A 22,017-nucleotide genomic window follows, 5' to 3' on the forward strand; every position below is an offset into this window, starting at 1 on the left:
CGCTGGCAAATCTGGTTGAAGATTGCGGGAAGAAGAGACCACTCGCCCGCCACGATGCCCTGGCGACTTAAAAAGTCGGCTTCCCAATTGTCCACCCCGGGGATGTGGACGGCTGACAGAGGGAACGTGACTCTCTGCCCAACGCAGAATCTTTGCCACATCCGTCATGACTTGTCTGCTGCGAGTCCCTCCCTGATGGTTTATGGAAGCCACAGCTGTGGCGTTGTCCGACTGAATGCGGACCGGTTTTCCTGAGAGGAGGGACTCCCAGCAGATGAGGGCTAGGAAGATGGCTCTGATCTCCAAGAGGCTGATAGGGAGGCGCGCCTCCTGAGCAGTCCAGAAGGCCCTGGGCCGTGAGGTGGAGAAAAACCGCTCCCCAACCTTGGAGACTGGCGTCGGTGGTGATAACCTGCCAGCGGGGAGGGAGAAATTACCTCCGGCGCAGAAAGGAGGTGGACAGCGTCCAAGAGAGAGACTGTTTCACCCTGGGAGAGAGAGGCGAAACGGGCGATCCAGGGAAAGTGGGTTCCTGTCCCAGGCAGTCAGAAGGGCCAGCTGGAGGGGACGAGAATGGAACTGGGCATAGGGAACCGCTTCCATAGAAGCAACCATTTTCCCCAGAACCCTCATGGCGAGGCGAAGGGACAGAGGATTTGGGCCCTTTAGTGCTCTGACACCCCAACGAAGAGAAAGGAACTTCTCCTTGGGGAGGAAGACCTGAGCCTGAGAGGTGTCGAATTCCATGCCCAGGAACTCCAGACGCTGGGTTGGAATCAAGGAAGACTTCTGGTAGTTGATTATCCAGCCGAGGCGAAGAAGCGTGTCCAGAGTAAGCTGGAGGCTCTGGCTGCAATCCCGACGGGATGGACCCTTGATCAAGAGGTCGTCGAGGTATTTGATTACCAGAATCCCCTTTGAACGTAGAATGGCCATGACCTTCATAAAAACCCTGGGCGCAGACGCCAGACCGAAAGGAAGAGCCATGAACTGATAATGATGTTCTTGGATCGCGAACCGGAGGAATCTCTGATGCCGTACGCAAATAGGAACGTGAAGGTACGCATCTCGGATGTCCACGGACGCGACCACAGAGTGTAGAGATTCCATCCTGAAGCGCCGAATCCGGAGATGGCGGTTCAGCTGCTTGAGATCCAAAATTGGATGGAGAGAGCCGTCCTTTTTTGGAACCAAGAACAGGTTTGAGTAAAAACCCGAAAACCGCTCGCGATAAGGTACCGGAACTACGACTCCTGATGCGAGGAGCGAATCGACAGCCTGGAGAAGCCCTGAGAGATGAGAGGGCTGTTTGGGAGGACGAGAGAGCAGGAAACTACTTCCTGGGGGCGAAGAAAATTCTATTTTGTAGCCTGACGTGACAATCTCCCTGACCCAGGCGTCATCGACTACCGATAGCCAAACCTCTGAGAACTGAAGAAGCCGGCCTCCCACCCTGGAGGGATTTCCAGGTGGGGGCGACCCGTCATGTATTAGAAAACCTGTGGCCCCGAGGATCCAGATGGTTTTGAGGGGTGGCTCTTAGCTCTCCAGCGCGGGGGAGGCCTTAAAGAAGGCTTCCTTCGGTCCCCTTGTGAGGAAGAACGGTCCTGGTTGGGGTTTCCTGTGGAGGCGAAGGACCGAAAGGGACGAAAGGACTGGGGGCCCCTCCTGTTGAAGGAACGTTTAGGCTTGGACTGGGGTAAGGAGGTACGCTTACCACCCGTAGCGTCCGAGATCATTTGATTCAGCTGCGTGCCGAAAAGTCTAGAACCCTGGAAGGGCAGACCAGTGAGGGATTTTTTTAGAAGCGGGATCCGCATTCCATGCTTTTAGCCAAAGAATCCGGCGAATGGCTACAATGTTGCTGTTAGCCCGAGTCGAGCAACGCGCCACATCAAGGGAGGCATTCATGAGGTATTTACCCGCAAGAGAAATCTGATCCGCTAAATCAGACAGTTCCTCCGCAGGAGCAGAGGCCAAAATGCTTCTGCGCAGGGTTTTGGCCCAGGCTAACACAGCCTTGGCTACCCAGGACGAGGCGAAACTAGGGCAGAGGGAGGCTCCGGAGGCCTCAAAAGCTGATTGTGCTAATGCCTCGATTTGTCTGTCTGTGGGGTCCTTAAAGGAAGCCACGTCCGGAATAGACAGAACTGTCTGAGAGGACAGCCTGGACACAGGCGAGTCGACCTTAGGAGGCTCGGACCATTTGTTGACAAGGTCGGAGTGAAAAGGGTATAACACGTCTAGCCGTTTCCTGCCAGGGAAACGCTTAGCAGGGTTTTCCCAGTGTGTAGAGGTAGTGATGTCGAACTCCCTGTGATTAGGAAAAACCCTAGAGGGACGTTTAATCCGTTTAAACGCAACGGGAACTTCCTGAGAGCTTGCCTCATCTTCCTTAAGTTCAAGCGTCTGAATAATAGCTGAAATACGGCTATCGACCATCTCCTGTGTTCCGGAAGTCTGATCTGCATCAGAGTCAGATTCCGACAGAGGATAGGTCAGACCCGACGTCCGCCTGCGAGGAGGGGGAACGGGCAGATAGGGGAATCCCGGAGTGGTCCAGGGAACCGGAAGAGGATCTAGAGAAGGTCTTTTTTCTGTCTCTTGTCCGGTCTGCCTTTGTGAGGGTCTTGGACAGGTGCGATCGAATCGCCGTGTGAGGCGTTCGTGGCACTGGCGGCATTGGAGAAAAGCGGGATACGTTCAAGTGCCTGGACCAGGGACTGAGACACCTTAGTCAGGTCAGACACTGATTGAGACATTGCAACAGCCCACTCGGGGGGAAGGGGGGATGCACTCATCCCGAGACCTAGGAGCTTCCTGAGGGACTGACATGATGGGAGGAACGCAGGACGGGCAGAAAGGAGAAGGCTCACCTGAGGCCCACTTTTTCTTACAGTGAGCGCAGGCTTAATGGATGGCCGTAGTGGCAAAGGCCGGAGTGGGGTCGGACATAGGTAGAGATATTACCTTGTCCAGGTGCGGAGAAGTACTGCCGGGAGGAGTAGAGCCCGAGAGAGCAGTAGTGCTGAGCCTGGTGACAGGACAGCGACAGCGGAAGCCGCAGGAGTCTGTGCCTGTGTTCCCCCGAGATCCCTCTGTCCACGCGGTGAGGAGACGCTGATGGAGCGCCCCCACGTTAAGGGCAATGGGGTACTCGGTACCGGGTCCCTCTGGGTTCTGGGGATGTCACGGTGGCCTGACCCGGTCCGTGGCCTTTCTGAGGGGCGTCCAATTAAAGGTGTAGTTTGTCTGGTGATCGTGACGCCACCTGTGGCATTCGGTCAGGGTGACCGACGCTGCTAGGGGTCCGCTGGGGTGATGGAATGGCAGCTAGATGGTATACCTTCCCACAGGTGAAGTGTACCCCCAGGGCTTCCCAGATGTGTAGGTGGTGATGGTGGACGATGTAAGGCGCAGTGAATAACGAGGACACAAAGGTTGCAGTCTCTTTACCTTTTACTCAAGACTTCAGCATCCGCAGTCCAGAGGCAAATCCAGAGTTCTCTTATCCAGGTGGAAACCAGTAGCCTTCCTACTAGCGCCTGTGTGTTGTAGTACCTCCCTGCTGAGCACCACGGGATAGTCCTCACAACCTTTGTAGATGTTCTAGATGTTATTTCTTCCTCTCTGTCCCCCAGATGGTATGGATAGGACATACCCGTATGACTGATGGCCTGAGGCTTGTTTATAGGGACCCTAGAGATGCCCCGACCCCCACAATTTGCCACTGTGTCTTCTTAGGTTTTAAGGTCGGGCAGCCAACTTGGAATTGACGGTCCTGCCGGTCTTTGAAGCAATGCGTAGAGTCAATTACTCCCTCGGTATTCCGGCAACCGGCTACGCGCCTCAGAAGGAGGCAGCCTCTTACATGACATAACTCCTTCTGGTGTTGTCTCCTTGTGCTGTAACTTCATTTCTCACTCCCTGCAACACAATTCCTTTCTTGTCCTTCCTTAGGATGCTGCTGCACGTGGGGCAGGCGCAGCTCCGTGTCTTTCTGTCTCGTGCTAGGCCTCTGTCAGGATCCCACCCCTGACAGGGACCCTCTGTCTGCAGCTCCGATGTTCCTCCTCTCCCCCTGTCTGCCTGACAGGTCTTGCCTGGGCCGAGCCCAGTCAGCTTCTCTCTAACTTTCTATCCAGCCCATCAGTTTTACCCTAATGTGAGGAGTGTCCTAATAGATAGAAACAAGGCTCCCCCTGGTGGACCGGCGTGTGAAGTGTAGTGTCTGTTTTGTGATACCTGGAAAGATGAACTCCTTTAGTACCACCAGACGTAATATCACTCCCCCCCGTGCAAGAGCGACATTACTGCAACGACCAGGACTCTGGGGCGCTGCACTGACAGGGAGCAGGAAGTCAGCTGAAAGAGCGCGGGAACAGCGCGACGCCGTGGGCGTGCACAGGCGCCGAAGGGAGAAGCAGAAGAAACGCCCCCGAGAGCACTGAACTCCTAGCCGCAGTAATGCAGGGGGCGTGTAAGCCGGGCGCCGAATGAAGGAAAAATGGCGGGCGCGCGCGCACGCAGGTTTGAGTTAAAAGGAGGGAAAAGAAAAAATGCCTGCGTGCGATAACGAATCCCGACGCCAGAACAAGGAGCACTGCAGCCCACTCCCCTATTAAACAGAGGCCCTGGTAAGCTCTGTGACGAGATCGCTTGCAGGGAGGGAGAGGGAGAGGAGGTACATGTTGCTTGAAGATTCCCTACCTGGAGTTGAGGAACACATCAGGATCCCTGGTAGAGTAGAGGATCCTGGAAGAAGTCCTCCTTCCCGCGACAAGAACTTCGGCGCAGAAGACGGCGTCGACCCCTAAACAGGGGGAGAGGGTCACTGGAAGTGACCGCCGTCTTCCTCTCAGCCCTCTCCGAGGAGAGGGATGAGGAGGGGAAAACGGGCAGGACTGGCCACTGAGAAAAGAGTCACCCTGAACACCCGAATGGGTGACAGGGGACAAAGTCCTGCCCAGCGGGTCCGAGAGGGTGCGATGTGGGAGATACCACACTGCTCTCTCGGTCGCTCAAAGTGGGGAAAACAGGGTGAGAAAACTGCACCCTGTTACCCTGAAGAAATTATCTGAAAATGAAAGGAGAAATGGTTAAGAAACACAACAAATCCCTGCAAAAGAAATGCGGATCTGGTGTAAGATCCAGGTCCGCCTCCTACAGACACTAAGCAAAAACTGAGTTGCCTGGTGGCTGTCGGAGGGTGTATACTGCCGGGGAGGAGTTACTTCTTCTTTATTTGCATAGTGTCAGCCTCCTAGTGACAGCAGCATACACCCATGGTTACCTGTGTCCCCCAATGAGGCGAGAAAAAAAAAGTTCAAGGGGACGTTTTTTCGTACGTCCCATCCGCCATTTCCTACCGCGCATGCGCGGCCGGAACTCCGCCCCCTCCTCCCCAGACTTTAGAATGGGCAGCGGATGCGTTGAAAAAACTGCATCCGCTGCCCACGTTGTGCCACATTTTCACAACGTGCGTTGGTACGTTGCACCGACGCTTAGCGACTGACCCGTACCGACGCAAGTGTAAAAGAAGCCTAAGCCACCTCCCTGCAGGACCCGGAAGTAGCCCCGCGGCCATTTTGGATCCGGGGCCTGCAGGGAGGAGAAGCTCGGTACAAGGTGAGCACATCGCCTTGTACCGAGGGTCTCAGGGAAGCACGCAGGGAGCCCCCTCCCTGAGCGATGCTTCCCTATGCCCCTGGAACGCTGCGATCATGTTTGATCGCAGTGTTTCGGGGTTAATGTGCCAGGAGCGGTCCGTGATCGCTCCTGGCACATAGTGCCGGATGTCGGCTGCGCTCCACCCGTGAACGTGGCCGATTGCATATGACGTACTATCCCGTCACTGGGAATTAAGTCCCAGGTCACCTCGACGGGATAGTACGTCATATGGGATTAGAGCCACTAAACACACAGTTTTGCTGCCGTGTTGTCGATGTGACGTCAGCGACGCAGCCAACACTAGGCCCCAGTAGTAGCACCAAATCCCCCGGAATGGCGAGTGTGTCTTTTTATGTGTAACTAGATGGCAGCCCGATTCTAAAGAATCGGGAGTCTAGAATCCATATATACTTCATTTATTCAAATGTAAGAATAATACAATTAATAAATAATAGTAAGAAAGAACAAAAAATGGCTGCACTCACCAGCTCTTGACAGTACGGCACATTTCTGATTGGTCGCTCGCGGCAGGCGGCAACCAATCAGAAAAGTGCCGCGCACCACGAAGGCATATATCTTTGTCCACCCTGAGCGGGTGTAGGACGCTGGTGACGTCACTTATCTCCGGGCATTATCTCCGGACAAAGCCACGGAAGTTGGCACAAATTGCCGGAAGTAGTATTCTAGGCAATTATATATTAGATTTTAATGTTATCAGTGTTTACCTTTGAACGTTTATATTGTATTGTCCTGTCACCAGCCATGTGTACGATTATCGGCCGAAAGCCTCTCTGGAACCAATAATCACCCCATGTAAAGGTATCTTTATAAGTTAAAGATTCAGAATACTATGACTTTTATCATATCCTGAACAGTCAAGTTTTTTATGAACCGTTAAGGTTTTCTGGTTGAAGTAAAAAAAACTCTGAGTGTTTACAGTTTGAAACCATAAAATGTTGAAAAATTATGTAATTCTTGAGTATATCACTCAATGGTGCTCATAAACGTGTCAAATTTGATCTATAATATACTTTAATATACGTTACTTTAATCTTTAATATACTTAAGAACAGGGCCCCAGACATCACACAGGGGGTCTGAAACACCGCACAGTGGTCCAAAATATCGCTGTGCTCTGCCTGGGGCCCCATATGCTGCCTGGGGCCCCTGTGCTCTGCCTGGGGCCCCATATGCTGCCTGGGGCCCCTGTGCTCTGCCTGGGGCCCCATGTTCTGCCTGGGGCCCCTGTGCTCTGCCTGGGGCCACTGTGCTCTGCCTGGGGCCCCATATGCTGCCTGGGGCCCCTGTGCTCTGCCTGGGGCCCCATATGCTGCCTGGGGCCCCTGTGCTCTACCTGGGACCACTGTGCTCTGCCTGGGGCCCCATAGGCTGCCTGGGGCCCCTGTGCTCTGCCTGGGGCCCCATAGGCTGCCTGGGGCCCCTGTGCTCTACCTGGGACCACTGTGCTCTGCCTGGGGCCCCATATGCTGCCTGGGGCCCCTGTGCTCTGCCTGGGGCCCCTGTGCTCTGCCTGGGGCCACTGTGCTCTGCCTGGGGCCCCATAGGCTGCCTGGGGCCCCTGTGCTCTGCCTGGGACCACTGTGCTCTGCCTGGGGCCCCATATGCTGCCTGGGGCCCCATATGCTGCCTGGGGCCCCTGTGCTCTGCCTGGGGCCCCATATGCTGCCTGGGGCCCCTGTGCTCTGCCTGGGGCCCCATATCCTGCCTGGGGCCCCTGTGCTCTGCCTGGGGCCCCTGTGCTCTGCCTGGGGCCCCATGTTCTGCCTGGGGCCCCTGTGCTCTGCCTGGGGCCCCATATGCTGCCTGGGGCCCCTGTGCTCTGCCTGGGGCCCCATATGCTGCCTGGGGCCCCTGTGCTCTGCCTGGGGCCCCATATGCTGCCTGGGGCCCCTGTGCTCTGCCTGGGGCCCCATAGGCTGCCTGGGGCCCCTGTGCTCTACCTGGGACCACTGTGCTCTGCCTGGGGCCCCATATGCTGCCTGGGGCCCCTGTGCTCTGCCTGGGGCCCCATAGGCTGCCTGGGGCCCCTGTGCTCTACCTGGGACCACTGTGCTCTGCCTGGGGCCCCATATGCTGCTTGGGGCCCCTGTGCTCTGCCTGGGGCCCCATGTTCTGCCTGGGGCCACTGTGCTCTGCCTGGGGCCCCATAGGCTGCCTGGGGCCCCTGTGCTCTGCCTGGGACCACTGTGCTCTGCCTGGGGCCCCATATGCTGCCTGGGGCCCCTGTGCTCTGCCTGGGGCCACTGTGCTCTGCCTGGGGCCCCATATGCTGCCTGGGGCCCCTGTGCTCTGCCTGGGGCCCCATATGCTGCCTGGGGCCCCTGTGCTCTGCCTGGGGCCCCATGTTCTGCCTGGGGCCCCTGTGCTCTGCCTGGGGCCACTGTGCTCTGCCTGGGGCCCCATATGCTGCCTGGGGCCCCTGTGCTCTGCCTGGGGCCCCATATGCTGCCTGGGGCCCCTGTGCTCTGCCTGGGGCCCCATAGGCTGCCTGGGGCCCCTGTGCTCTGCCTGGGACCACTGTGCTCTGCCTGGGGCCCCATATGCTGCCTGGGGCCCCTGTGCTCTGCCTGGGGCCCCATAGGCTGCCTGGGGCCCCTGTGCTCTCCCTGGGACCACTGTGCTCTGCCTGGGGCCCCATATGCTGCCTGGGGCCCCTGTGCTCTGCCTGGGGCCCCTGTGCTCTGCCTGGGGCCCCATGTTCTGCCTGGGGCCACTGTGCTCTGCCTGGGGCCCCATAGGCTGCCTGGGGCCCCTGTGCTCTGCCTGGGACCACTGTGCTCTGCCTGGGGCCCCATATGCTGCCTGGGGCCCCTGTGCTCTGCCTGGGGCCCCATATGCTGCCTGGGGCCCCTGTGCTCTGCCTGGGGCCCCATATGCTGCCTGGGGCCCCTGTGCTCTGCCTGGGGCCACTGTGCTCTGCCTGGGGCCCCATAAGCTGCCTGGGGCCCCTGTGCTCTGTCTGGGACCACTGTGCTCTGCCTGGGGCCCCTATGCTGCCTGGGGCCCCTATGCTGCCTGGGGCCCCTGTGCTCTGCCTGGGGCCACTGTGCTCTGCCTGGGGCCCCATATGCTGCCTGGGGCCCCTGTGCTCTGCCTGGGGCCCCATATGCTGCCTGGGCCCCTGTGTTCTGCCTGGGGCCCCTGTGCTCTGCCTGTGGCCCCATGTTCTGCCTGGGGCCCCTGTGCTCTGCCTGGGGCCACTGTGCTCTGCCTGGGGCCCCATATGCTGTCTGGGGCCCCTGTGCTCTGCCTGGGGCCCCATATGCTGCCTGGGGCCCCTGTGCTCTGCCTGGGGCCCCTGTGCTCTGCCTGGGGCCCCATATGCTGCCTGGGGCCCCTGTGCTCTGCCTGGGGCCCCTGTGCTCTGCCTGGGGCCCCATGTTCTGCCTGGGGCCCCTGTGCTCTGCCTGGGGCCACTGTGCTCTGCCTAGGGCCCCATATGCTGCCTGGGGCCCCTGTGCTCTGCCTGGGGCCCCATATGCTGCCTGGGCCCCTGTGCTCTGCCTGGGGCCACTGTGCTCTGCCTGGGGCCCCATAGGCTGCCTGGGGCCCCTGTGCTCTGCCTGGGACCACTGTGCTCTGCCTGGGGCCCCATATGCTGCCTGGGGCCCCTGTGCTCTGCCTGGGGCCACTGTGCTCTGCCTGGGGCCCCATATGCTGCCTGGGACCCCTGTGCTCTGCCTGGGTGTAGGACACTGGTGACGTCACTTATCTCCGGACATTAGCTCCGGACATTAGCTCCGGACATTAGCTCCGGACATTAGCTCCGGACATTAGCTCCGGACATTAGCACCGGACATTAGCTCCGGACATTAGCTCCGGACATTAGCTCCGGACAAAGCCACGGAAGTTGGCACAAATTGCAGGAAGTAGTATTCTAGGCAATTATATATTAGATTACACAACCAACCAAGTGGGCAGCACGGTGGCTCAGTGATTAGCACTGTTGATTTGCAGTGCTGGAGTCCTGGGTTCATTTCCCACCAATAACAACATCTGCAAGGAATTTGTATGTTCTCCCCGTGGTTTTGGGGCTTTCCTCCAGTTTCCTCCCACAATATACAAATACATACTGATAGGCAATCTAGATTGTGAGTCCCAATGGGGACAGTGCAGATAATGTTTGTAAAGCGCTGAGGAATTAATGGTGCTTTATCAGGGAGTAACATAATTATACTCAGACAGAAGGTGACAAACTAGAATTCAAAACTGCAAACATTAGAAATCAATCTGAAAGTCTGAAAAAGTAACAGTAGTAAAAAAAGAAAATATCAATCTTTAGTAAAACAATTCTGTATAATACAATGGCCATGTGCTGCAGCTTTTAATGGGAACATTAATATGGCCTTAATGGGGACTTTCTAATTTATTCAAGTAGAAAATGTAGACATGACTGACCGTACACATTAATTGTACATACACAATATTTGATACAAAAGGTGCAACTGCTAAGTAAAAGTTTTCTATAGGAAATATATATATCTTGGTACCGTGTTAGCCAGTGGATAGAAAAATACGTAGAATTGAGAGTCCTCAGTGGTTGATACCTTTTAATGGCTAACTGAAAAGATCGTAACAAATTGCAAGCTTTCGAGACTACTCGGGTCTCTTCATCAGGCATAGACTAAAAGAAATTCTGAAGAATCACATATTTATGCACAACACAGCACAGAAATAATGCCATAGACAAGACAGGTGACATGAAGCAGAATTACCATTATGTGAGTGATAAACAGTTATGTCCATAAATATTGGAGGAATGCATAGATAAGGAATGTTTTATTGTCCTCTGATTGGGGTCTGGTTCTGTAATGATGACCCCACATGGTCTGAGGAGCAAATTCCTTAGTTGATGTAAAAGACATAAATCCATGCGACACATTCATTCCTGCACTGAGAGTGTCAAAGGTCATCATCAGCTTATATTCCCAGACTCTTCTGTCTCTCTTAGATTTGAAGTTACCTTTTAATACAAGTAATTTCATGTCCATAATGTTATGATTGGGGAGAAAAAAATGTATTGCCACAGGTAGATCCATTCTTTTTTCTCTTATTGTATGGTGATGAGAGTTCATCCTTGTTCTCAGTTTCTGCCCTGTCTCCCCCACATACAGACCCCCAGTTGGACATTTAGTACAAATAATTAAGTACACCACATTAGAAGTGACGCAGCTGAAGGTACCTGGCATCTTGTAGTACTGATGTGAATTGGGGATCTTTATCTTGTCCGTGGTCATTATAAATGGACAGGTTTTACATTTTTTCTGGTTGCAAGGAAAGGTTCCTGCAGCTGTTGGAGAGGACAGCGAGCTTCTGACAATGATGCTGCTTAGATTTGGGGGCTGCCTAAAACACAGTAGTGGGGGGTCTGGAAAAATGGATTGTAAGAGGGCATCTTTTTGTAGTAAAGGTTGTAATTTCTGTGCAGCTCCCCTTAGCACCTCCAGTTTTGGATTGTAGGTGTCTGGAAATATAAGCTGATGATGACCTTTGACACTCAGTGCAGGAATGAATGTGTCGCATGGAATTATGTCTTTTTACATTAACTAAGGAATTTGCTCCTCAGACTACGTGGGGTCATCATAACAGGACCAGACCCCAATTAGAGGACAATAAAACATTCCCTATCTATAAACTTCTCCAATATTTATGGACATAACTGTTTATCACTCACATAATGGTAATTCTGCTTCATGTCACCTGTCTTGTCTATGGCATTTTTCTGTGCTGTGTTGTGTATAAATATGTGATTCTTCAGAATTTCTTTAAGTCTATGCCTGATGAAGAGACTCGAGTAGTCTCGAAAGCTTTCAATTTGTTACCATCTTTTCAGTCAGACATTAAAAGGTATCAACCACTGAGGATTGTCAATTCTATTCATTTTAATACAGCCTCAGATATTCTTTTGTGTATTAACTGCAATTAATATATGTAAGCTGCCATTTATGTATAGGATGAGAAAAAAAAATAATAAAGCAGGTATGAAGCCCCGGGGATTAAAGAGTAGTAAGTGGTCAACCCTGCCCGGGCTGATAATTATCCCAGGGTTAGAGGCTCTTCCAAGTAACACTGTAAATGGGTAACTTCATTGCCACATTTACGATCCTTCTTGATGTGTCCAGAGATCATTACCTCTTCCTAATGTGTTTTATTATAGTAATATCAAGAGACAGTGGCACTTACTGCAGGTCCCATTTGCGACACCACAATAGCTTCCAATAGTAGTCACACTTTCCACCCCACCCAATATCCCCCATTACATGTTATAGGATTGCTCAATGGTTTTCATTGTTAATTCTTTGGTACCTGCAGGTTTCTCAGACTTTGCCGGACTTTTCTTAGAAGCTGGAGAGGTGGTGGGCTTATTTTCACGGTTTCTGTTTGTCTAAATAAATAAATGTTAATTAACCACACAATTAATAAAGATTATTTGATTTAGGATTTGTCTAAACAACCAATTTGAAAACTCGTTCTCAGAATAAACTTATATGCACATTTGTGGAAATAATAGAACTATTAGTGATTACAGTATATTATATTGCTGACATGCCACAAGACATATTTGGAAAGGGGGCACAAGCTGGCGCTCATAAACTGGATGCACGGTGGGTAACTAGGCAGCATCTCCTTCAGTTTTTCCAAGACATCAGGTCTATTATCAGGAGAGGAGCAACCACCGTTAACGGTCACACAAAGGGGAACGGTAAGTATATATTGGTTTCCTGTTCTAGGGTTTGAAATCATTTTAGGGTCTGAAGGCATACCCTCGCCCGGTCCGCCTGACTGCTTCCCGATGTTACCACTATCAGCAAGCCCAGGATGTAGACAGCAGTGAATATATTGGTGGATGAGGGACCACCAGCTGCTTCTTCCAACAATCAGTGTATGAGACAGCAGACACAATGACGTCATTATATCGCGTCTGGTGTGCGGAGAGTCCGTGAGAACGGAGCGCCGGGGAACAGGAGCAAGGCGAGTATGTGTTGTTTTTTTCCATATGTGTATGGGATGTTTGCTTGTATATTATAGGATGTCGTGGGGCTCATGCTGTATATATGAGGCTATGTGGGGGCTTATACTGTATATAAGGCTATGCAGGGGCTCATACTGTATATAGGGGACTATCTGGGGGCTCACTGTATATAATAGGCTAAGCTGGGGGCTCATACTGTATATACAGAGGCTATACAGGGGCTCATAACGTATACGGAGGGTTATGTGGGGCTCATGCAGCATATAGGAGGCTATGCGGGGGCTTATACTGTAAATAGGAGGCTATGCGGGGTCTCGTACTGTATATAGGAGACTACGTGGGGGCTCACTCTGTATATAACAGGTTATGCTGGAGGCTCATACTGTATATACAGAGGCTATTCGGGGGCTCATACTGTATATAGGGGCAGTTTGTGGGCTCATACAGTACATAGGGGGATGTTAGTATACTTAATTCTGCTCAATATTAAGTGATATTAGTATAAAATAATAATTATAATATATTATTATTAGTATTGAGCAGAATTAATATCAGCCTTATGGTATTCCCTTCCACAACAGTCATGGTCTCATGTGGCCCCTCGGGAAAATTAACTTCCCACCCATTTTAGAGGGTTTGCAAAGGTGAAGATAAAATTACAAGGAAGTGATAGGTGTACATGTGATTGCTTATGTCACAAGTTTGGAGCATTTTATAAACTTTGAAGGAAAGGTGCCAACCCCTTCACCAACGCAATATCATTACTGTTTGTGTCTAGGTAAAACCTTGACTTGATAGACTCGGGTAAGTAGACTTTTAATAAAACTAGTTAAGTTACCTGCCAAATATGTCATTATCCAGTCATTAATCAGTAGAAAAATAAGTTCAGCCGTTGCAAATGAAAACTGGCATAGTTAAAGGTAACCTGTCATGTCAACCTGCAGACATGGGGTTAAACTGCAGGCTAATAGCATTCTGAAAACGTGCGGCCGCCGTATTGATAGCCCCGCTGCTGAGAGAAAACAAACTTTATTTCTTCCAGCAACCTTGGACTTTCAGTCAGAGGTATGATTGTGTGGCTTCAGTCACTGCTCAGTAGATAGTGAGCAGCAGCAGCAGCTGTCACCGCAATCCGGCACCGACTGACAGCCATCTCTGTAGTGCAGTACATAGTGAGCAGTGGCGGTAAGCACAACCAGATACTATGTGCCAACCGGTGACTGAAGCCGCACCTCTATGACTGAAAGCTGAGGATACAAGATCATTTCTAACTGGCAGCTGGGCTTTCAGTCCAGTGGCGATATGGTTTTAGAATGCCATTAGCACTTTAATAGCATTTTTTTTTTGTTTGTTTTTTTTACACAACAGGTTTCCTTTAAAGCTATATTAACATCTGTACTTCTCAATGGCAGGGATGATACAACATGCAGGGCTATTCTTGTCAACAAAATAAGGAAAACCTCAAAGGTTCCTGACAGACCCCACTATGTCTACATTTCAGCATCAAGGCTACCATTATAAGAAGAGGGCATGATGCCAGTATGAATAAACCCCAAACCGTCCAATTCTCCAACTGATGTACAGTCGGTATGACTAAAGAATAACAATCTGCTGTTTTACCTAGGGGAAATTAAATTGCCCATAACACAATAAAGGTTGGCTGAACTAGCCAATATCATTGGGATCAGCTAACAGTCTAATGTGTATGTAGGCCTCTAGACTCTTCCCAGAGAGGATTTCGGGGAAAGGAGGCTACAGCCTGCGGAATTTCAACAGCAGATCCTTTTGTTCTCTGTGAGATAAGACCTTGCAAAAGAAATCTATTAAGGTACCGTCACACTCAGCGACGCTGCAGCGATATAGACAACAAGCCGATCGATGGAGCGTCGCTGTTTAGGTCGCTGTAGAGACGTCAAACACAGCAACTCCAGAACGATGCAGGAGCGATCCAGTGACGTAACGGCGACTCACTTCTCGTTCTCGCTGGTCGTTAGCTCCATTACATCCATTGTTAGCGTCGTTGCTTTTGATGTCAAACATGACGATACACGCCGACCTGGCGACAAAATAAAGTTCTGGACTTCTAGCTCCGACCAGCGATGGCACAGCAGGATCCAGATCGTTGCTGCGTGTCAAACACAACAAGATCGCTATCCAGGACGCTGCAACGTCACGAATTGTTGTCGTTCTCTTTGCAAAGTTGCTGAGTGTGACGGTACCTTTAGTGATTATTGTAGAGCGGGGGATTCAGAGATGGCGGAATGACCGTTAGGCCAACAGCCATCTAATGTGTATAGGGGCCTTTAGATACGCACTGGAAAAATGCAACATGATCCATTATCCCCCAATAGGCTATAAGTGAGATACCTTATCTGTGGGTACGTCATCTATCATTGCCAGGGTTTTAGCAAATTCTTCATCTTCGTGGAGCTGTCTTTCCAACTATGACAAAAAAAAAAGAGACAAAGTTTTATATCCTATTAATTAGAACACATTTTTATCCTTGCAGAAACCTGAGCCACAATGTAGTTGCATTGTGAATAAAGTTTAGTCTAGTCCAGACCTAGACGAGATTATAGAATAAGAGATAACCCAGCTCTCCTGCTATGAAGCGCACATAGTACATCACCCAGCTTTGCACACAGACTTTCCTCTGCTCCTAGCAATTTCATGGTATGCCTTTCAGCTAACCCCAACTTACCCTGTGATATTTATGACCTTGTTTACTTAGGCTTGATTGTATGCATCTGGTCCACCCTTAATTCTCTGACCAAGATGAGCAGAGACCACTCCTCTCTGCTCCACACCTGAACGCACTTAGTTTTCCATATATTGCATAGCACAAGTCTGCATGACTTCAGTCTGCAGTGTGATTTCTAGAAGTGTGTTCTAAAAGTGTGGATTACATTAGAATTAAAACCTGAATTGAACGGAAGGTAACTGGCCAGTCACTGCAAACAATGTTTCTGTTTGTTGTCACTTTTACCCCTATAATCTTTCACTTTCAGCTACCTCCCCCAATCCCCACACCAAGTAAGGAACTGTTCATCTCCTCTTCCATCCTCCCCATCCATCTCACCTCCTCCTCCTCAGAACCGTTCCTTAACATACAATCCTCTGTCTCAAAGCACAGGCAGCCCCCTCATGCCCTCTCCTGCTCCCACCTGCTAACACTATCTCTGCTCCTTCTCACTGCTGGTGATATCTCTCCAAATCCTGGTCCTCCTCACCACATTCCCACAGTCATTTCTACCTCCCATCCACGCTCCATCACAAACTTCCGTAACCTCTCTAACCTTATACCCATTTGCCCAGCCCCCGCTTTCCCAGTCCCACTAACAGGAGCTCTGTGGAACGCTCGCTCTGTCTGTAACAAGCTTTCCTACATCCATGATCTCTTTGTTACTACCAAACTTTCCTTCCTCGCCATCACCGAAACCTGGCTCACCCCTTCTGACACAGCCTCCCCTGCTGCACTCTCTTACGGTGGCTTCCACCTTTCTCACACACCCCGCCCCAGCAGCAAGCATGGCGGAGGTTTTCTCCTGTCAGATAACTGCTCCTTCACCCCAATCCCACTGCCACCCTCTGTTACCCTCCCTTCCTTTGAGGTGCACTCTGTGCGCATCTACTCCCCCTCCAACTGGCTGCCATTTACCGCCCCCCAGGGCCAGCCACCACCTTCTTTGACTACTTCACCACCTGGCTACTTAATTTCCTTTCTGCGGACATCCCCACTATCATCATGGGCGATTTTAACATCCCCATTGACACTTCCCTCTCAGCTGCCACTAAACTTCTATCTCTCACTTCCTCCTTCGGCCTCACTCAATGGTCTTCTGCAGCCACTCACAAAGATGGTCACACACTGGACCTCATCTTCACCCGCCTCTGCTCCCTATCTAACCTCTCTAACTCATCTCTTCCACTCTCTGACCACAACCTTCTCACATTCTCATCTCTCTCCACTCCATGTCTACAATCCCCACCCCACAAACTTCACCCTCGCAGAAATCAAACATCTTGACCTACATTCATTCTCTGAATCCCTCCTCCCTTTCACAGACATAAGTTCCATACACAATGCGGATGACGCTGCCCCTCTATATAACACCACAATAGCTGTAGCTTTGGAATCTGCTGCCCCACTTACACATACCAAAGTTCGCAAAATCAACAGACAGCCCTGGCACACCAGCCTGACCAAAGAACTGAGGCGAGCGTCCAGGGCTGCTGAGCGCAGATGGAAAAGATCCCACTCCAACGACCACTTCATCGCATTCAAACAGTCCCTCACTACTTTCAAGATCACACTCGCCACAGCTAAACAAACCTACTTCTCCTTCTCATCTCTCATATCCTCCCTGTCTCACAACCCTAAACAGTTATTCAACACCTTCAATTCTCTCCTCCGTCCCCCAGCACCTCCTCCCTCCGCACTTATCTCAGCTGAAGACTTTGCCTCATTTTTCAAGCAGAAGATTGATAGCATCAGAGACAGTTTTGGTCAACAAGCCCCAGAGCCCTTCCTCCCAACTTCCCAGCCCTCCACCTCCAAAACCAACTTCTCCACCATTACAGAAGATCAACTCTCCACTCTACTCTCAAGATCGCATCTCACCACCTGTGCACTTGACCCACTCCCATTCCACCTCATCCCAAACCTCACCACAGTCTTCATCCCAACCCTAACCCATCTCTTCAACCTATCACTAACAACTGGTGTTTTCCCCTCAAGCTTTAAACATGCCTCCATCACACCTATCCTCAAAAAGCCCTCTCTTTACCCATCCTCTGTATCTAGCTATCGCCCTATATCACTTCTCCCTTATGCCTCCAAACTACTGGAACAACACGTCTATCTTGAACTGTCCTCCCATCTCTCTTCTTGCTCCCTCTTTGACCGCTTACAATCTGGCTTCCGGTCACACCACTCCACTGAAACTGCCCTAACTAAGGTCACCAACGACCTCTTAACTGCCAAGAGCAAGCGACACTACTCTGTTCTCCTCCTCCTCGACCTGTCGGCTGCCTTTGACACAGGGGACCATTCCCTATTATTACAGACCCTCTCATCCCTTGGCATCACAGACTTGGCCCTATCCTGGATCTCATCATACCTAACAGGCCGGACATTCAGCGTCTCCCACTCACACACCACCTCCTCACCTCGCCCCCTATCTGTCGGAGTCCCGCAAGGTTCAGTCCTTGGGCCCCTGCTCTTCACCATTTACACCTTTGGCCTGGGACAGCTCATAGAATCTCATGGCTTTCAGTATCACCTCTATGCTGATGACACACAGATCTACATCTCTGGACCAGATATCACCTCCCTACTAACCAGAATCCCTCAATGTCTGTCCACTATTTCATCCTTCTTCTCCGCTAGATTTCTGAAACTTAACATGGACAAAACAGAATTAATCATCTTTCCCTCATCTCACGCGACCCCCCCCAACGAACCTAACCATTACAGTAAATGGCTGCCCACTCTCCCCAGTCCCACAAGCTCGCTGCCTCGGGGTAATCCTTGACGCTGATCTCTCCTTCAAACCACATATCCAAGCCCTTTCCACTTCCTGCCGACTTCAACTCAAAAATATTGCACGAATCCGTTCATTCCTCAACCAAGAATCTGCAAAAACCCTAGTCCATGCCCTCATCATCTCTCGCCTTGACTACTGCAACCTCCTGCTCTGTGGCCTCCCCTCTAACACTCTCGCACCCCTCCAATCTATTCTAAACTCTGCTCCCCGACTAATCCACCTGTCCCCCCGCTATTCCCCGGCCTCTCCCCTCTGTCAATCCCTCCACTGGCTCCCCATTGCCCAGAGACTCCAGTACAAAACCCTAACCATGACATACAAAGCCATCCACAACCTGTCTCCTCCATACATCTGTGACCTCGTCTCCCGGTACTTACCTACACGCAACCTCCGATCCTCACAAGATCTCCTTCTGTACTCCCCTCTTATCTCCTCTTCCCACAATCGCATACAAGATTTCTCTCGCATATCACCCCTACTCTGGAACCCTCTACCACAACACATCAGACTCTCGCCTACCATCGAAATCTTCAAAAAGAACCTGAAGACCCACCTCTTCCGACAAGCCTACAACCTGCAGTAACCACCGATCAACCAAACCGCTGCACGACGAGCTCTATCCTCACCTACTGTATTCTCACCCATCCCTTGTAGATTGTGAGCCTTCGCGGGCAGGGTCCTCACTCCTCCTGTACCAGTTATGACTTGTATTGTTTAAGATTATTGTACTTGTTTTTATTATGTATACCCCTCCTCACATGTAAAGTGCCATGGAATAAATGGCGCTATAACAATAAATAATAATATTATTATTATTATTATTATGTGATCTGGATGGGCTCATCTAGACAGGTAGATAATAATAGAATGAGCATTCCTAGGAACACTCAGATAAGCGGGCAATCACCTAATCAACGAGCAAAACACTAGTTTTTCAGATGAAATAATTTTTAAATTTGTTAAAGGGAGTCTGTCACCCCAAAACTCGTATATGAGCTAAGGCACCGGCATCAGGGGCTTATCTACAGCATTCTGTAATGCATTCTGTAATGCTGTAGATAAGCCCCCGATGTAACCTGAAAGGTAAGAAAAACAGGTTATATTATACTCACCCAGGGGCGGTCCCACTGCGGTCCAGTCCGATGTGCGTCGCGGTCCGGGGCCTCCCATCTTCTTACGATGACGTCCTCTTCTTGTCTTTCTGCTGCGGCTCAGGCATACTTTGTCTGCCCTATTGAGGGCACAGCAAAGTACTGCAGTGCGCAGGCGCCGGCAAAGGTCAGAGAGGCCTATAGCCTGCGCACTGCAGTACTTTGCTCTGCCCTCAATAGGGCAGACAAAGTACGCCTGCACCGGAGCAGGAAAACAGGAAGAGGACGTCATGGTATGAAGATAGGAGGCGCCGGGCCCGGACTGCGACGCCCACCGGACCCGGACCACCACTGAGTGAGTATAATATAACCTGTTTTTCTTACCTTTTACATCGGTGGGCTTATCTCGAGCATTTCAGAATGCTTTAGATAATCCCCTGATGCCGGTGGCCTTAGCTCATATACGATTTTTGGGGTGACAGATTCATTTAAAAGTCATCATTCTCGGCAGCGCATCATCCTCTGAAAGCAAGACAAGTGCTACCGAAAACAATGACACTCAACAAGCACAGAACGATCTATCAACGAACTATCAATGGTCAACTCATCCATAAAAATAAACACTGTCTATGCAAAGATCAATTTATCAGGAAGCACACAGGAGAGCAGGTAGGGGCCTGCAGTATTGAGAAGCAGGGTGCTGCTGGGAAATATAGTGTTAGCAAATAAATATAGGACAACCCTTTAAGCTCTGTGAAGCTGGATGCACAAAGAGGAAGAAGGAGATGAAAAAAAAACCCACAAAAGTACAAGAAAGAAACTATATTGGGCTTGTACGGTATATTAACAATAGTCAAGCAGATAAGATGGGGTCCCTGGATGCAGGCGCAGTGTGCTGGCCCATTGCTGGGAGCTGCAGAATGCTGCCTGTACAGGCCCTACCTGAGGTGTCTCAACCTAATGCCCCCAGAGGGGGATAGGGAGGGTGCTGTTGTCACACCTTCAGGGGCCTTTATCCTCGCCTCGACCTCAACCCAGAAACCAAAAGGAATTGGGGAAGGAGGGGGGTCTCGACTTCGAACCAGAACCCGAGGGACTGGGGAAAGAGCAACATAGGGAATAGCCATCTCTACTTCAACTGGGCACCCCATAATAGGGGGCCGAGGAAGGAGCCATGCCGGGAGTCTCACAGGAGACCCTCTTTTCTTCATCTGTAATCCCGTCGGAAAAAACGGAGTAAAAATCTTTTAGGTGTGCCTCCTATGCGACACTAAGCAAAAACTGGAGAAGGCTGATGCCGTCCAGGGGTGTATACTGCACAGGAGGAGCCACAGTTAATCTTTTTCAGATTATGCATAGTGTCGCCTCCTAGTGGACAGCAGCATAACACCCATGGTCCTGTGTCCCCCAATGAGGCGACAGAGTAAAAACCCACAAAAGTACAAGAAAGAAACTATATTGGGCTTGTACGGTATATTAACAATAGTCAAGCAGATAAGATGTTTTGTGAAAAATATTGCCTTTGTGGGAATAACCCTTTAGGCAGATACGTCTTTACTAGGTTTGATAAATGATTCATTGGCTTAAGCATTGGCTGTTCCACGTCAGCCGAGTAATTTACTTTTCTAATCAGATTGACGATTTAGAAGTGCTAACAAATCTATATAGTGATGCCCCAATCATGACCCATCGAACAGCTACTCTGCCCGATGAAGAATGTCCTAGCTCCGGGCCATCAACATGGAGATCTCAAAGTCGCTGCAAGATGTAAACGTGTTAAGTCTTGGCTGAGGTTTATCACATCTTTAATCACCAGGAAATGACACGGGTCTGTGAAAAGAACTAACCTACTTATTCCAAAAGAGATTAGGACGTAGTTTGCAGAGGGTACAATAAAGACAGAGAAATGAGAGTCTGTCCAATTTAGATGAGCAAGAGTATGGGCCCCTTCACACTGGTCGATTCTGCTACGATTACGACGCATTTGCGTCATATTCGACATCGCAGTACGAGCTCGTAGCCAGCGGTCACACTCTACGATGTTAACGCTTTTTCTGACGTAGTTGCGATGTGAACGTCACGCGTCGCAATCGTACGCTACCCTTCACACCGCCATAGTCCTACGACTCCGAGCGTGACGTATTACCAGCATGGGCGTGCTAAAACGTCACGCCCAATCAGGAGACAGGTATGCGGAAGCCCAACCCACGTAGTCGCATTACGAGCTCGTATGACCGCCGTCACATACTACGATTTCGACCGCCACAGCGAGACATTTACGACGAAAGAAAGTTCTGCTCTTTCTTTCACATCGTACGATGCTGGGCTGCGTCGCAAATCGTAACGCCATGTCACACTTTGCAACCTCGGAACGAGGACGGATAAACGTCACAAATCGAACGCTCGTTCAGACTTTGATTGCACAGTGTGAAGGGGCCCTATGTGGACATCCTCTGGACAGGGTTATTTTATCAGCCCCAATTGTCCAGCAGATAGTTCAACCCAAGTATTTATTCTATTCTTCCCTTGTCATACATCGTACCTTTAGTATTTATTAATGCCGACCATGGCCATGACCCATAAATATTACCCAGCAGAACAGTAACAAGCAGTGATGGTACTAAAATGACAAATAGTGGCATGTCTTCTGGACATACTTAAAAATGTTGGGACCCTATTTAGAGAGGAAGCTAGAAGCCCTTGACCACCACAATGT

At 50.7% G+C, this 22,017-nt stretch overlaps 1 protein-coding gene across 2 annotated transcripts in view; it reads right to left on the reverse strand.

The window, feature by feature from the left end:
• RFC1 (replication factor C subunit 1) overlaps positions 1 to 22,017 on the reverse strand; it is a 110,085-nt gene that overhangs the window by 37,898 nt on the left and 50,170 nt on the right. For both annotated transcript variants that reach the window (XM_077279893.1, XM_077279892.1), the window contains exons 7-8: positions 15,032 to 15,106; positions 11,998 to 12,076 (exon numbers count right to left, since the gene is read on the reverse strand). In XM_077279893.1, coding sequence (XP_077136008.1) covers positions 11,998 to 12,076; positions 15,032 to 15,106 — 154 coding nt within the window. The remainder of the gene's footprint in view (positions 1 to 11,997; positions 12,077 to 15,031; positions 15,107 to 22,017) is intronic.

This window comes from Ranitomeya variabilis, chromosome 1 (genome assembly GCF_051348905.1).
Source record: "Ranitomeya variabilis isolate aRanVar5 chromosome 1, aRanVar5.hap1, whole genome shotgun sequence".
NCBI classification, from domain to species: Eukaryota; Metazoa; Chordata; class Amphibia; order Anura; family Dendrobatidae; genus Ranitomeya; species Ranitomeya variabilis.